Source organism: Branchiostoma floridae, chromosome 6, assembly GCF_000003815.2.
Source record: "Branchiostoma floridae strain S238N-H82 chromosome 6, Bfl_VNyyK, whole genome shotgun sequence".
Taxonomy (NCBI): domain Eukaryota; kingdom Metazoa; phylum Chordata; class Leptocardii; order Amphioxiformes; family Branchiostomatidae; genus Branchiostoma; species Branchiostoma floridae.
In genome coordinates, this window is record NC_049984.1 from 2355846 (window position 1) to 2372241 (window position 16396).

Genomic DNA, 16396 nt, shown 5'->3' on the forward strand with positions numbered 1-16396 from the left:
TATGAAGCACAGAACAGAATGAACTATAATTCAATCTAGAACGGCAACATTTTTGGGAAATACAGAATGACTGTTCTCCCTGTAACACTCACATGGTATTATGCCCCACAAAAAAAAAGGGCCATTCTACACCGGCTTGCTTTTTACTGGGACAGACAAATTTAATTTATGCAATTCAAATTGTGATAGTAAATGTTTTCTGAAGCTATTTGGCATACAATGATATTGTTCTTGACAAAATCAGTTTCTTTATCTGAAATAAAACTTATAAGGACTTTAAACGATGTAAATTGTATCTCTGTAATATACTTTGCCTCTTCCCTCATGACCTCAATGAAAAGCGGCCTGCAGGCCAATTTGAGCTTTCATGAATAAACAAAGGTTCAAACAAACAAAATAGATTTGACATGGTAATTTTTAATGAAGTGGTCTTGGGCAGCTTTGACTATTTTAGTCACTGAAACCCTATAATAAAATATGAAGTACATGTACAAAATGTAATTGAAGTCATACTGAAATGGGATTCAAGTAGTTAGCAGCATCCTCCTACACACGGCCCCAACGGCTAGCTAACTGCCTATTGGGGCCCTGCTGTCTGGTGGCCCACCAGCAGTTACTGTGATTGTCGCCACAAACCAGCTGTCAGCCAATCAGAGAATAGGCCTTTCTTGGGCTTTCTGTTTACGAAAGCCATCTCGCAAAGGCCGCTGGGAAGCTATCAGCCAATCATGTTACGTCTTACATAGCTCCATCCTCCTACGCCCGATCCCCAATGGCTGACTGCCCATATAAGGGTAAGCTCATTAATATTTATAAGCAGGGCATTCAGTAACTGATCTGAGTGCACCAGACAGCAGAGGTGACCACAAGGAGTTTCGACACGACTGTGGTCCCTCTGCATAGGAGAATGAGTTAGCAGTTGCATGCTAAAGAACTGCAACTGGTATAAAATCAGACTGCAGCTGTCTTAATGTACACATGTATAATACAAGATTCTGAGAAATGGAACAGCAGTGGGTTGATCTTGTAACAGGTGTCTGTTTTTAATAATTTACACGTAATAAAACAATAACACATGTATTTCAGTTTCATATTGCAAATCAAAAGCATGCCTGCTATGTACAGCAAAATATACACATTTGTACATAGCATTAAGCATTTAAAACACAAACGTGTAACGTTACTATTTTACTAGCGATTCTTGAGTATCTAGATATACATACATTGTCTTTACAAAGCAGCGTAAAAGCTTTGTTAGGATTTTCAAATGAATACAAAATAACGTATCTTTGCATTGTACTTAACAACTAAGGTCAAAATATGGGGAAAATGGTTCATCATATATGGTACATTGTACATACAAAAATTATGTAAAATGGATAGTAGAATAGTGTTACTACTGTTGAATCTTGTAAGTTGTAACCTCAAGAATGAAAACCTTCTATAACACATTCTATAACCCTTTCCGTTTTTTAAACTCTTGACATTTCAAAATTTCCGCAACATTAAAGTTATACAAAAAATTGAGTCCTTTTTGTAACTTTTTACAAAAGAAAATGAAGGAACGGAAGAACCATCTTCTATTTACACAATTGTGGGCACCTATATGTATGTTGCACACATTTGCAGAGATTGGATTACATACAATAATAATTATTTCAATACCAGCAGAATTTGTCATTTCTAATGCTGCTGTAACATTTAGGACTATGCACATTACTGTGAAATAATAGGCCATTAAATCTTTTTCAAGGTAGCTTCTCTTTTCCAGTATTAGGAGAACATTTAACATATTATGGGAATCAACGTATCCATGTGGACACTGCTCACCAAAAAAACTATCACAAAAAACTATCAAGACATTTATCATTCTCTTTACAATGATACCTTGCACCCAACAGATATAATCTCTTCCCAGACCTGACTCACCTCACCATAGAAAAGTACTGTACAGCTTGCACATACAGAGGTTCACTAACGAGTAACACCTTGAATGTTTACGAATCTGGCTTCCAGTCTTCCCCGTGGACGTAGGCTGGGTTTGCTTGTGAGATGCTATGGTCGCAATTGGAAAAAAGGGGCCACGTTGGGTAGTTCACGGGCTGTTCTATTGCATTTTTGGGTGTGACCCCTGTACATGGCTCTGTAGGACACCTTGCTGGTACCAGGCTATATTCGGGCACGGTTTATTTTCGGATGTGGCACAATCATGAAAATACCAATAGGTGCCCCTGCGGTAGTCTGATTAAATCTCGCTTATAGCAGCCTGACCAACATCCAGCCAGTCTCCTCTGCGGGGAGGGGCCAGTTACAGCCATTGACAGCAGAGTTTGTGTTACTGTAAATGCAGAAACTTTTGCGGTGGCTCAATGTTTGCAGTTTTCGCGGTGGCTGCTTCACCGCGAACTTAAGACCACCGCGAACATTTTTCCATGGAAAAGTTCTTTTTCTCACTACCGCAAAATTAAATCCCTGCAAACTTTAATACATTTACAGTAGTTACACAGACTACCCCTGCAGCATCTGGCAGTCTACTGGCTTCAGACCCGGGCAGGGGCTACATCCCCTGACAGGCCACCGGCGTAGTTGTGACAGTAGCATAAACAGGCTAATAGGGAGAACAGAATTACCAGACACGTTTATTCGGCGATTTGTTCCTTTGCTTCAACGTACCAGTCTGCGACTGTTGGTTGCGGGAGCTGTAAGCGGGAGCAAAAAGCCAACAGTCAAACTGCAGCTACCTGCTGCAGTGTAGCGTATGTCTGGTGTGCCGCACATCACTTATACATGGCCACATCTCTGTTCTGGTACATGCAGATGTAGGAGTCGCACAGCAGTCTGCGCACGTGCTCGGGAAGCTCCTTGTCCGTCTGCTTGGTGATGGCCTCCTCGTCCTCCAGCCACTGCTTCAGGTCGGGGATCTCGCTCACCTCAGGGATGTTGTACCCGTTCTGCTCACCTGAAAAATGATAATATTTTCTGTTTAGAATGTCCTGCGAGAGTAACAAAGTTTCAGGATCCTACCTAGTGAATTTTTGCCTAATAGGCCACCATACTATACTCCAAATACGCATAATTGAATACCATAATTGAATCTGTGCAGTAATTTTTGACTGTGCGTGCACCAATGCACCAAGATATTTTTGTATGCTATAGGGTCGAGGTACACCAGCATACAGAATGATCTTGAAATTAAAGCATCAGTAAAATTGTTCCCCAAAAGGAATTTCCAGCCTTGCATGTATGTAATTTCAGCCTTTTCACTCACCTATTCTGTCTGCCATGCTGTCGAAGAAGACCCAGGGCGCGTCGGGCTCGTTCCCGCACTTGACGAAGGCCACGTAGTGGCTGGTCTGGATGCACACCACGGCGAACAGGTCCATGGTCATGCGCGGCACCGGGAAACCATTCTGGTCGTGCCTCCTTCGGAAGGACTCCGGGACCTGGATGGGCGTCGGCTTGTGCCCCCGCCTCTTCTTATGGCTCTGGAATAAGTAGCAGGGTTCAAGCGAGTGCATTTTAGTGTATGGGCCACTATGCTATAATTTGCAACCACCAAGCTAAAATGAGGACCACTATGCTACTTTTCAACTAGTGCAGTGGTACTTTGCTGTCATTTACTTGGAACAGTCTAATCAAATATGAAAAATAATGATATGCTACTCTAAACTGACCAAAAAAGTCCTTCAAATTGCTTGTTAACAGAATTACAGTAAGTCCCCTCACAGGTGCCCTTATCATGCCAAAATTTTACTCTACAGCCCACAGACCCCCCTAAAAGCCTCAAACCTGCACTTCTTGCCAAGCGTTTTGCGGTGCTAAGACGACCCCTACGCTGTGAAAAAAATCGTAGTGAGAACCCTGTCTCCACTGAAGACCATCAGCAGTAACTAGGCACCTTACCTGCAGGTTACAAATGTTGCAGTAGGTGACGATGTGGCTGGTGTTGTTCTGGAAGAACACCTTCTCCATGTAGCAGTCTCTACACTCCACCTCGCCACAGCTGCCACACATGGTGCACTCTCGAGGAACTGTGGGGACAGGAACAAACATTCAACACTCACGCATGAACAAAAACACTCTGAGTTTTGTTCTCTTGGTGAGTAGCCACTTAACAATTCACTATTGACAGCAATATACTCCAGGCTACTGTCAACGCAAAAATGGCCCCAAACTAGGGCTGTCTCCGGGACCCAGGACGGAAATCTGCCTGTTGGGCCAAAAAAAAATTTCACTGTCCATCCCAAAAAATCGGAGCTTCATAAAACGAGACTGGTAAAAATGTATGCTTAAAAGGACAGAAGTAGATTAACAATGTGGGCCCCCAAACAATGGGTGGGACGGAAAAAGATTAAAAGCTGAAGACAGCCCTGCCCCAAACCATGCCCAAACCATTCCCAACATGACACGATAAGTTAAGTCTGTCCCCCTCACCATTCTCCAGTAAGTCCGTGATGTCCAGAGTCAGGCTGGGGATGACCCGGTCGTAGATCTTAAAGTCTCTGCCGAACCGCGGCATCTGGACTAGCAAACAGCTGGGCATCTGAGGGAATAGATAGTTATATATTGTAATTAAATATTTTCTATAGTTGTATTTGATGGTCTCTTAAATAACACTCCTTCAAAAGCTTCAAATTGTCTTAAAGGCAATCAGATTCAGCATATAATTTTTTTCCAAAGGAATTTTACCTTCAAGATGACAGGACCGACTGTGTCAAGGATCTACAAAATTTTCCACCACAAGACTACTTAATTCTGCCTGACATATCTGCAAATGTCCTCTAGTCCCTAGAATACCTTCTAATTGGTATGCAACTTTGTTTGGCCTCAAGAAGTTCTAATCGGACACTAAGGGAAACTTTTTGAGGAGTTGACCTAACCTCTGTGATTTTGATGTTGGAACTATCATAGCGTTTTCCTCTGTGATGTTGATGTTGGTGCTAACTTAGGGCTTACCTCTGTGATTTTGATGTCTGTTGCTAGACAGGACTGCTCCAGTAGCTGCTGCACTGTTGGCACTAACACCTTTTCATCCTTCTCCACAAACAGCTGGTAGAAGTAGCAGTCTTCCTGCTTGTTGGTCCCAGACCTGTAGGGGAACAGCAGGATACCAGTGCCATTATTTTCATTTTCATTATACTAGGTACTACTGAACGACACAGTTTGGTTGGGTATCATGTTTAGGTGGGTACAGATGCACAGCTAACTGCAAACAGTATTTTTGGTGCTGATGAAATGGAAAAGTTAGAAAACAGAGCAAAAATTTCTGTATTACGTATACTTTGGGAATTTACTTTGCCAGTTTTATATAAACATTTATCATTACAGTAAAATCTGAGAACCAAGAAATTACGTTTTTCTTTTGATGGCATATCAGTTCTAATTGAACAAGGACAGAACAAGACACTGACTACCATTAGACCTGATATGCCATTAGAAAAAAGGACATTCTAAGCAAAAAAAGACTGACTCGTAGAGCCTGCTCGGGAGGAAATAATTAGATCATGCTTCTTTTCAGAACTGCGGCTGCTTACCTGATCTTAAGGAACGGGTCTGCCTTGAAGACGTCTTTAAGCATGGTTGTTAGAAATTCTTCAGGATCTGTGAAAACAAAAGAACACTCTAACCACTGGACTAAAGCTCGAAATGTTTCAATACACTCAATCACTTTCTATAGTGGAAACAAAATGGGACTTAAGCTTTCAATGTTTCCATAGTTGAAACTAAATATAGGTGAACTTTGCTCATTATCACAGGAAGACTTGAAAACGTGATGATGTCACAGTGAAATAGTAATGGGCAAAAAGCATGTGTTTGGCAAAAGATAAATGTACATATTTTCAGTAATTTGATCTTCTATATCAATTAATAATCCAATCTGCTGATGTCCTAGTTGGCATCAGTTATTGAATACCCCGGATGTAAACAACAACTATAATCATGGCAACGTACTTGGCAAATATGGGAAAGTGTTCAAGCGATGTTATTATAACCAGTTTTGTCTTAAAGTGAGTGAAGTAAACTGTAAGAACACAAAACTGACCCTTCTCCTCGGAGAGAAGCCCGGGGATGGAGCCCAGCTGGTCCAGAAGCTGCCGTAGCTTCAGCGTCTGGTCTGCTCGCACAAACCCTTCACTGGGGAAGGTAACATCAGGGGTTATAAACCAACATCACGGGGTATAAAACAACATCGTGGGTTACATATCAGGAAAATGAACGGGCCTGAGCTGTTCATCAGTATTGACTGTTTTTTGTTCCAAAAAAAATCCCATCCTCACCTCAGCACTCCGAGCCAAATCTGAGATGATACACTGTAACAGTCAGCTTAGTGTGTGTGTGTCTGTGTGGACAAGTGTTTGTGTGTGTGTGTGTGTGTCTGAGATGATAAACTATAAGTTACACTCTGAGCGGGTTGACAATGTTCTCTTTTAGTAGTCTCTGCACATCCCCATACTGCGGCAGCTCGTCTCAGCTGGTGTGTGTGTCTGGATGTGTGTGTGGATATGTCTGAGATGATACAGTACAACAGCAGACTTACACTCTGAGCGGGTTGACAATATTCTCCCTCAGAAGTCTCTGTACATCCCCGTACTGTGGCAGGTCGTCTCGGCTGGTTGGCCGGTGTAGCAACACGTCGAACACACTGGAGAAAGCGAACATGCTGTACAGCGTGGCGTCCAGGTAGCAGGAGTTGTGGTGACCTTGGATGCCCTTTGCCTTCCCCACCAGGTCATGGGTCAGCGACTCGGGGGGCAGGGTGTCGTCCTGGATGGTGGGGGCGTTGTAGTTTCCAAAGGCTGGGGGGGGAGGGGGAAACAATATGGTTCATTTTCATTGTCCATTTTACATTGGTCACTTTCCATACGGAGGGTCACTCCCAAAATTTTCAAAACTTTTACTGGATATATACTACATATAAAGTCATAACATCAACATCTAACATCAATCATAATGGATGAAGAGGATAAACGTATACTACAATTCCATTTCTATCATGTTGTGTATTGTGTTAATAGATATATAATTTAAAAGTAGATTAAAAGATTGAAAGTTTCTAACATTTTTGTGATCTGTAGGCTGGATGGGAACAGTTATGGTTATCATATGTTTCCAATGTGCATTTTCAATTCAAAGAGGCACATTTCAAACGCATCAAATGTCACTTTTTACTGTATTTACATCAGATGTGAAGCCTTAAGATATCAATCATAGCAAATCCCTACTAAACCTGTATTGTGTTAATAGACATCATAATTGAAAGTCCTTCAATACATGAAAAGTACACTCGGCACAAAAAGTTTGGAATATCAACTTTGGTATATCATATTTCTGTTATTTATGCATCAATTTCGATGTATTATATATCAATAGAAAGCTTGTGTGATTTTCTTTCCTATGGTATCAAACTTATTATGATTGTTAACACATGAAACGAGCACAAGGCCTGCTTCCGTGAGTGGGCCACGAAAAAAAAGTGCCCAAATTCCCCTATTTCTGTTCAACGCTGCATCGTCCTGTTGATATTGGCGCGTGTGTCACTGGTTCAATCAATCCTCTTTTCACCTCACATTTTGTATACGGAACATACAAGGTTTTAGTACACTTGAGTAGAGTTCATCTGCCCTTTCGATAGTTGGATGGCAGAATCAAAGCGTGGATGCGGCAAGGAGAACCGCACGCTGACAAGGCAAGAGTAACTTTCGGCATTTGGTGGTGGAGGCAGCGTCATAGTGTGGGGTGGTATAACCACCATAGGGTAAATAAGACTCGTCATCATTCCAGGCAACATTCTACCTCTTCAATACTAAATGCCATTTTGCAAGATTACAACACCAGTCCACACAGAGCAAGGACCATTGGATGCTGGAGCACAGTCTTAGGGTGGAATAGCCTTCCTACGGCTTATGGCTAGCACTCGATCGATCACCTCTTGCCATGGTTCAGATTTTTTGCTTGAATAAAGATTAATAGTAGCTTTGATTGACATGTCCTGTTTATTCAATTTGCCTTCATTCACAATTCAATAAATACTGACGGAAGAAAATGAGCAGCATGGAGTGATTGACTTTAGTAGGGTGATTTTGGTACTTCATCTTTAGGACCCCCTGTACGTAAGCGGGCCTGGTGCTCGTTCCATGAATTTACACTCATAAAATACTCTACTCAGATATGCTAAAAAGAAACTGGGATGTTCTGTATACCAAACGTTAGGTGATAAAAGGATTGATATTGAATCATTGTCACCCGCGGCCATAACAACGGTTGAACCGGACGATACAGTTTTGAACAGAAACGGGGGAATTTGGGCACTTTTTTTCGTGACCCACTCACGTTAGCAGGCCTATTGTATGTTCCATGAGTTAACAATGATAATGAGTTTGATACCATTGGAAAGAAAATCATGCAAGCTTTCTATAGATATATAATATATTGAAATTGATGCAGAAACAACATAAATATGATCAACCGAAGTTGATATTCCAAACTTTTTGTGCTGAGTGTATGTCATACTACCTGTTTTTTTGGGGGGAATTAAGGTGATTATACTGTAATTCACTTTATCTTCACGGTACCAAATTTTCACGGTCTGAGAAAATTGAACTTGTTCTCGGAACTAAATGTTCACTGTCGAGACAAGTGTGCATGAAAAAAGTCTGTGAGTTATTTTTTATCGGTAATGATAAGTTCACGTTACAGTCTTCACTGTGAAAACCGTGAACATAACATTACAGTGAAAAAATCAGGAATTACAGTAATTCGATAGAAAATCTATTTCAGAGGTTAGCTACTTTGTCAACTTGCACCAGGATTTTATTTCAGTTGTAAGCAAAAACCAGAGTCCTGTGGAAATGTACGCACCTACAGACGGCGAGGGCGGCGGCTCGTCAGGTCTGGGTACCTCAAACCGCTGGTCTCGGGCACACTTATCCAGAAACACGAACAGGCCGCGCTTCGCAGGGCAGGTGAAGTATCGTTTCTCCTTAAACGTGCCGTCCGTGCAGGCCTCCAACTCCTCGTCCTGAAGAAATCAAAGGAGTTTGTTAGCTACTTATTAAGAATTTGTCTCAAGGAAGAATGACAGGAAGGAAGTGTGTATACAAGACAAAAAGGAAACAGAGGCGTGGTCAAAAGAAAAGAAAAAAACAACAATTTATTGTACTATTATAGCACAAAACATTTCCTTTCCTTGGACTGTCAAACTATGGAACCCTCTGGATAACTGTTTCCGTTCTGCATACAATCTTCAAGCTTTCACTGATATCTTCTAGCACAATATCTGTTGACAATGATAGGGGTCCTCTCGACATTTTGCAATTATAGTGACTGTCCCTTTGTTCTCAGATCTTAGGACTAAGTTCGGTTTCAGTTCTGTTGTTACTCGTGTGTGTCTTCATTTTGTATGTTTGCCATGATTTTCGCTCTGTAAAATTATGTTTTTCATCATCAATAAAAAGAATAATTTAAAAACAAAACAGAGCCCCACCAGTTCTATCCCGGCCACGAGTCTCTCGTTCTTGATATCCGGCAGGTTGCCGACCCACTTGATGACCCCGTAGCGCGGCGGGGTGCCCAGCACCTCCACCATGTCTCCCACCTCCAGGGTGGGGTCAACGACCCCCGCTCTTCTCTCCAGGGTGTCGGGAGGGGAGGAGATCCCGCCGGCCGCTCCTGGGGAAGTGAAAGTTGTTATTAGATCTGTGTGTCTTGGCAAACGAAGTGAAAGTTGTTATCGGAGGTATGAGTCTTGGCAAGACCTAGGAAAAATATGCTGTGTTTCCTGTTTCCCGACTGACCCTAAAAAAACTTGCCAACCATAGACTTTTATTTTAGGTGGGCAGTGGAGTCACAGTTTCCAGTTATAATTTTTATTCAGCCTGCTTCCTATTCAAGTAAAAAAACTACTTGTCCTATCTATCTTTGATGAATATATCCACAGATTTTCAACTATCATGCACAAAATTTCCAGCCTGGGTACCATCCAGGTAGTACATGTAGTTCACTCTATATTTGCTTCTGCTACCCGTCTGGAGAACTGTACATTCAAACCTTTTGGTGATGGTTAATGAGCAAATTAAGGAATATAAAATACAGAAAACACCATTTTTACATCAAATTTCAAATATTACCCTAAAAATGAGACTCTCCCCTCTTCTGTACTAGAAAAATCCATACCTGGTACGAGAGGTTCATATTTCTGCCTGTCCCTACTGGGGCTCCTGTTGGGGGAGTCACGGGGGAAGAAACCGTCCATGGGGGGTATAACCGCCTCCGTCGGGTTGCCCCGGGAGACCATGCCCGTTAATCCTGACTCACAGCCGTCGGTAGCAAGGAGCTCTGATCCACCTGGAAAGGTTAAAGGTTAAACATAAGATGGCCACTGGTTAGATTATTTGAACATGTGTAAGTGTGAGATTCACATGTTCTTTAGCTGTAGTCACAGCCCTGGAACAACAAAAGCAATGTGACTAAGGATGTAAAAAGGGAAACAATCTTTTTTAGAGGAAGTTGTAGCATAAGCATAGTGGAAAGTATATTCTGCACACTAAGTAGTTTCTAGCCAATTTACATCAAAATGAACAAGGTTTAGGATTCTCAAATGTACAGTTGAGCATAGGGGCACCTATACTATGACTTGTATCCCTTAGCCTACACTGTGATTTGGGCCCATAGGCCATAATTTCAACTGGTCAGCATATGGGATTTTCTATTGTTTTGTAACAAAGGCAAAACATGTTGGCTCACCCTCATCAGATTGAAAAAGAACACAAGTAAACAAACAAACAAACAAGTACCTATGGGTGGATGTCTAATCCCTGGTTGGTGGAAGTTATTTTCTCGCGCCCGCAGACTCGGGCTGAGTCTCCCCGGCGCGCCCTTCCGCCGGATTCCATCGGAAGCCTCGTGTTGTACGGACCTCTCGGCAGACTTGGAGTACCTGTTGAGGAGTTCCGCCTGCTCCTGGAGAAAGTTTCTCCCCAGGGATCCGGAGGGGATGGAGTCACTCCCACCTGTGGCACCTGGGGGCAGAGGGGAAAGGTGAGAGGTGAAAGTTTACTGTAAGTTCAGTTCTGCCTGCTCCTGGAGAACGTTTCACCTGGGGGGAGAGGGGAAAGGTGAAAGTTCACTGTAAGTTGAGTTCTGCCTGCTCCTGGAGAACGTTTCACCTGGGGGGAGAGGGGAAAGGTTAAAGTTCACTGTAAGTTGAGTTCTGCCTGCTCCTGGAGAACGTTTCACCTGGGGGGAGAGGGGAAAGGTGAAAGTTCACTGTAAGTTGAGTTCTGCCTCCTCCTGGAGAAAGTTTCACTTGGAGGCAGAGGGGAGAGGTGAAAGTTCAATGCAAGTTGAGGAGCTCTGCCTGCTCCTGGAGAAAGTTTCTCCCCAAGGAACCGGATAGGGTTGGAGTCACTCCCACCTGCTGCACCTGGGGGCAGAGGTCAGAGGTGAAAGGTGAAAGTTTACTGCAAGTTGAGGAGACTGATACCCAGGACAGAAGAAAAGTGTATGTCGGCTATGTTGTGAATCAATAAAGGAAAGGAAAGGATCCACACAAAGAACTCAGCAACAGACCTGAGTCAGCTTACAGATGTGCCTTTTGTGGCAGAGACTGGCATTCAGGACTGTTTAGCCACAGCCAATAATGTAAGGATTTTAGGATTTTATCATGGTCAATAATGACCAACATATTTCACTGCAAGACCTTATCTAAGATCAAGTTAATATTTGTATATCAGAAACAATATTCATCTGCCTACGACATGCAGAAAAATTATTCCAAATTCAAAAATGAAGGAAGCAGTACTAAAGATAAAGTTATTTAATTCAATAGCTGTACCTTGTCTTCCACTGTTGTAATGTCCATCTGTGCCATTGTAGCTCCCATTTCTGTGGGTCTTCTTGTGTTTATCTTCTACTAAAGGAGTAAGTATCAATGTTAAGTCAAGTTAAGGCAAATTTAGTGTGTTTAGAATGTTAAAGTTTACATACAATATTATTACATACATCTGTATTGCTAAAAAAAGAGCATGACTTTGGCAAATCTAGCACTTTTGTTCTTAATCTTAACCACATATAAATCCTCCATCAATTCCTCTCTTATTTACCCCTCATTTACTCTATCTCTCATTTACTCCCAACTCATTTATTTCCTCTCTCATTCACACCTTCCCATCTGCCCCGTACATCTATGAGCTGCCATACATTCAGCCGGTATGGCCCTTTCCAGAGGCAATAGCACAAGCTCATTCCTTCCTTTCTTCCTTCTCTCTCTTTCTCTCTCTCTCTCTCCTTCCCTCCCTCCTTCACTTCCTGTACCTTCATCACATGCCATACACTCAGCCGGTATGGCCCCTCTCAGTGGTACAAGTGTGCACACTCATACCTTCCATCTCTCTCTCACTCCCTCATTCACTCCCTCTCTCTTTCCCTCCCTCGCTCATTACCTCCCTCCCTCCCAACCATCTGCCCTGTACCTTCATCAGATGCCATACACTCAGCCGGTATGGCCCCTCTCAGTGGCACAAGTGTGCACACTCATACCTTCCATCTCTCTCTCACTCCCTCATTCACTCCCTCTCTCTTTCCCTCCCTCGCTCATTACCTCCCTCCCTCCCAACCATCTGCCCTGTACCTTCATCAGATGCCATACACTCAGCCGGTATGGCCCCTCTCAGTGGCACAAGTGTGCACACTCATACCTTCCATCTCTCTCTCACTCCCTCATTCACTCCCTCTCTCTTTCCCTCCCTCGCTCATTACCTCCCTCCCTCCCAACCATCTGCCCTGTACCTTCATCAGATGCCATACACTCGGCGGGTATGGCTCCTCCTAGCGGTACCAGCGCTGCATGGTCCTTCCTGGCATGGAACAACCTCTCCCCCTCGTACACACCCGAGCCGTTTCCTACTGGGTTATCCTGTCAGCACAACAACGTATCTGTTATATCTTATGTACTGGTATTGATTCACCATGCAAAAAGCCAAGTTTCCGGGTTAGAATCTCCAGGACATGCACCTAGCATTTCCGAAGATTTCAAGACAAGATTTAGATGTACAAGTATTGACTTGTTCTGCTAGTTCACTCTTGTGACAGTGAAGAGTAATGGGTGTCAATCAAAATGTCTGGAGCTCCTTACGCACAGTTGAAGAGATTGATTCATCTTTTTCCAGTTGCAGCTCATGTACTAGCATGGAATTACCCTGCCAGTTCATTCTAGTGCACTGAAGAAAAGTGATGGATGTCACTCAAAATGTCTGAAAGTAATCTCCTGATCTCATCCAGTTGTATGGATTGATCTACATCGATTTAATCTTATGATTCTCAGCTCTTTAAAAATCATGCTAATGATCTGTAGCCTGAATGCCAGACCCCAAACCCAATAACATCTATATATTGTATCAGAGTCTAACTGAGGTGCAAATTTCCTTCGGGTATATTGGCCTTACAGCTAGAGCTGAGGAGCTGGCCTGTGTGTGTAGGTCCTGGAAACAGTCTGGCATCCAGGCAAGCTAATCTGTAAATAGAGTCTGACTATCTGAGAGAAAAAACTATTTCTTCCCCCAAAATAAAATCACTTCTCTCTTTGCCCAAGGCCTGCCTAGAATCATGAAAATTCTGAAATCATTTCTTCTGTTGATAGAGCAGACAACAAAAAAACGCTGTTTTTCTTTGTGATGTCTTTTTTTAACTAAATGGTCAAGTAACAAGACCTGAAGGTCATTTCAGGGTGTGACGGTGTGACCAGAAGACCACTCCAAGGTTACGGGTTACATTGTAACTGCAACAGCATCTCTTCTCCCTAGGTCAGAAACATCATGATTGAGACAAGCCCAATTGATCACTACCGTATGGTAAGAGTGACTCAACTAACTGACCCAATAGGTGCAGCAGGGGTTACGAAGGCTGCCCGGAAAACTCCCTACCTCCCTACCTCCCTGTTCCATGTCCAACAGTTTGATAGACATGGTCTTAAATTTGCTTTCAATAAATACCTTTCTAAATCCAGAAGTGACAATATGTTTCTCATCCTTATAGTTATACTCACCAGTTCAATTCCGACATATATATCTCCTCCGTGCTTCAGCAGTTTCCCCACATACTTCACCACGCCCCCTTCTTGGCTCTCCTTCCCGTTCACTTCTGTAAATATGAACACCCTCATGCCAACTTTCACCGGCAGCTCAGACAGTTCCTTCTCGCTAAGGGGAACGGCTTTTGAGACGTTCGTTTTCTTAGACGCGCTGTTCGGAAGGTCTCGTAGATGCTCATCCCGCCGTAGTCGTAATTTGTTTAGGGCTACAAAAACCCCGCAGTCTTCCGGGCAATTAAAGAATCGTTTTCTTCTAAACGTGCCGTCACTCGTGCCTTTTCCTTTGGAATCCTGTTGTGGAAAGGACATGCAGAAAAACAAAGGTGTGAATATAAATATACTAACAACATTACGGAATATTTACCCTTGAAAGTTGTTTTGAGAAAAACTGTAGAAAGATAAACTGATTCTGGCAATGGTTCAAGAATGGCTGGACAGATGCCAAGAAGTTTAAATACCTGACCATCAGTTCTCTGGTTGTATTTCACTTTCAGTGTCATCGCAATGTGGGGGCTCTGAAGTGGTACCTTTAAAACTAAAAGTTAGACATGGGAAATGGGAACTTCCTAGATTTTGATTCCCCAGTGTTTCAAATATCAAATACAGTGTATGTTTCTTTGAATAAGTTATATATATAGGGTACAAACAAATGAATAGTTGGTATCAGTTCCTGTGTACCAGATGAGAACAGTTCCTGTTCACGTGAGATGGCGTCAGGGGAATCCCAAAACTGTTCAAGGGTCACCAACTCGCAAAACTGGTCCCAGCATGTCCACAACAATTCCTCATACATAACATTAACAACTTGTCTGCAATTCCAGGCGTTACATTCCTAAAATAGCTTCACATCGCAATAAGGAAGGAGAAAACATTTTTTATCCCATTCTTTTAAAGGTCAAAGAAAAACGACAGTTGAATACGATAGTGCGTAACAACACAAAAAGTACAAAGGTAAACTAAAAAGAAATCGAACGCTGTGGGGAGGGGGGCAAAGTCCTTAGCGATGAAAATTGGCGATTATTACAGGAACTCACCAATAATTCCACCCCGAATGTGATCCCGGAGAATCCCGGCACGTTGCCCCTGTATCTGACGATGCCGGGTACGTCTGTGGGCACGCCTTGTATGGACACTTCCACCACTGAGTTCACGTTTATCTGCAGCCCCTCCTCCAAACGGTCCTTATCCTCGTACAGCACAAACCTGTCTTTACACGTAGGTATGGCGATAAGTAACTCCGCCTCCTGTGCTGAGATGGCGGCAACATCCTTAGTGGGACACTCTAGAATCAGGTTGTGGTTTTCTAAAGATCGTAGCGTGATTTTCTTCCCGTTCCTCGCTGTATCTGGGTCCTCGATAGCCTCGAACAGGGACCCCGGTAAGGACTGCGTCTGTTGGTCTCTGTGGTGATGCAAGGATAGCGAGCTCAAACGGCTGGACTTAGTCTTGACTGTGTGGTCCTTCAGAAGTATATACTTCTGTCCGCCGCTCCTGTTATCCATGGTTTGTCGCTGAACCCTCTAAACTACAAACCTTGAACGTTTTCAGCAGCAAACTTTCGATCATCCCAATCCCACGAACCAAGATGGCGTCTGGAAATCACCGAACGACCTGTGATGACGTCATGGTGGGCTGAATGTGTGTGTCTCGACTACAAATCTCACAACTAAAAGCAAAGACAGGCAAGGACTCCTGTCAAACTTTGTTATGTTAGCGCCAGGTACGACTAGATCTTCTCTAAGTGTGACCCTGAGTCACCTGGAATTTTCGGGAGTGCTTCCTCGTCGGACCACGAAATACTTGTACTTTGCTATGACGTGTAGGGGATTCCCCTTACTCAGTCATCGACGCACCGAAACTGGCCTGCACAAAGACTCAAGTTTTCCACATCTTTGAGTTGCTAACTAGACTAGAGCACTTGTTCTTCATCAAGAAAGGACAAATACTGCAATAAACCCTTTATAATATCTGTTTGCTTCTGTTAAGTTTTAAAACAGGACTTGCAAACACATGCAAACACGATACATAACTTATACAACCATGCCAGATCAACCATTCTTTGGACGAACCGTTCAACGACATCCAGATATTGTCACTTTAATCAAGCTTTAATCAGACAAAAAAAGCTACTTTTCATTACATGTACATGTCGAAAGACAGATAAAGACCATCTGTTATGACGCGATTTTTCCTAAAGCTAAAATCCAAAGTATGAAAAAGGGGGATTTCATGGCGTTGGGTCATATTACACAACAGAACAAAGGAAAGGAAAGGCGTCATGACGCTACAGGTTGTGACTTGCACTTTTCA

General features: G+C 42.9%; 1 protein-coding gene across 1 annotated transcript; it reads right to left on the reverse strand.

Moving 5' to 3' along the window:
* Positions 1–2713: 2713 nt before the first annotated feature.
* On the reverse strand, positions 2714–15886 carry LOC118417450 (ubiquitin carboxyl-terminal hydrolase CYLD-like). The gene is made up of 16 exons (XM_035823012.1): positions 15121–15886; positions 14042–14377; positions 12787–12913; positions 11834–11908; positions 10794–11018; positions 10174–10344; positions 9485–9669; positions 8860–9019; positions 6539–6797; positions 6044–6135; positions 5535–5601; positions 4957–5089; positions 4435–4543; positions 3904–4031; positions 3269–3485; positions 2714–2959 (listed from the first exon to the last, which is right to left on the reverse strand). Exons 1-16 carry the CDS (start codon positions 15586–15588, stop codon positions 2778–2780), a joined length of 2934 nt encoding a protein of 977 aa, XP_035678905.1. The 5' UTR covers positions 15589–15886; the 3' UTR covers positions 2714–2777.
* Positions 15887–16396: the final 510 nt, after the last annotated feature.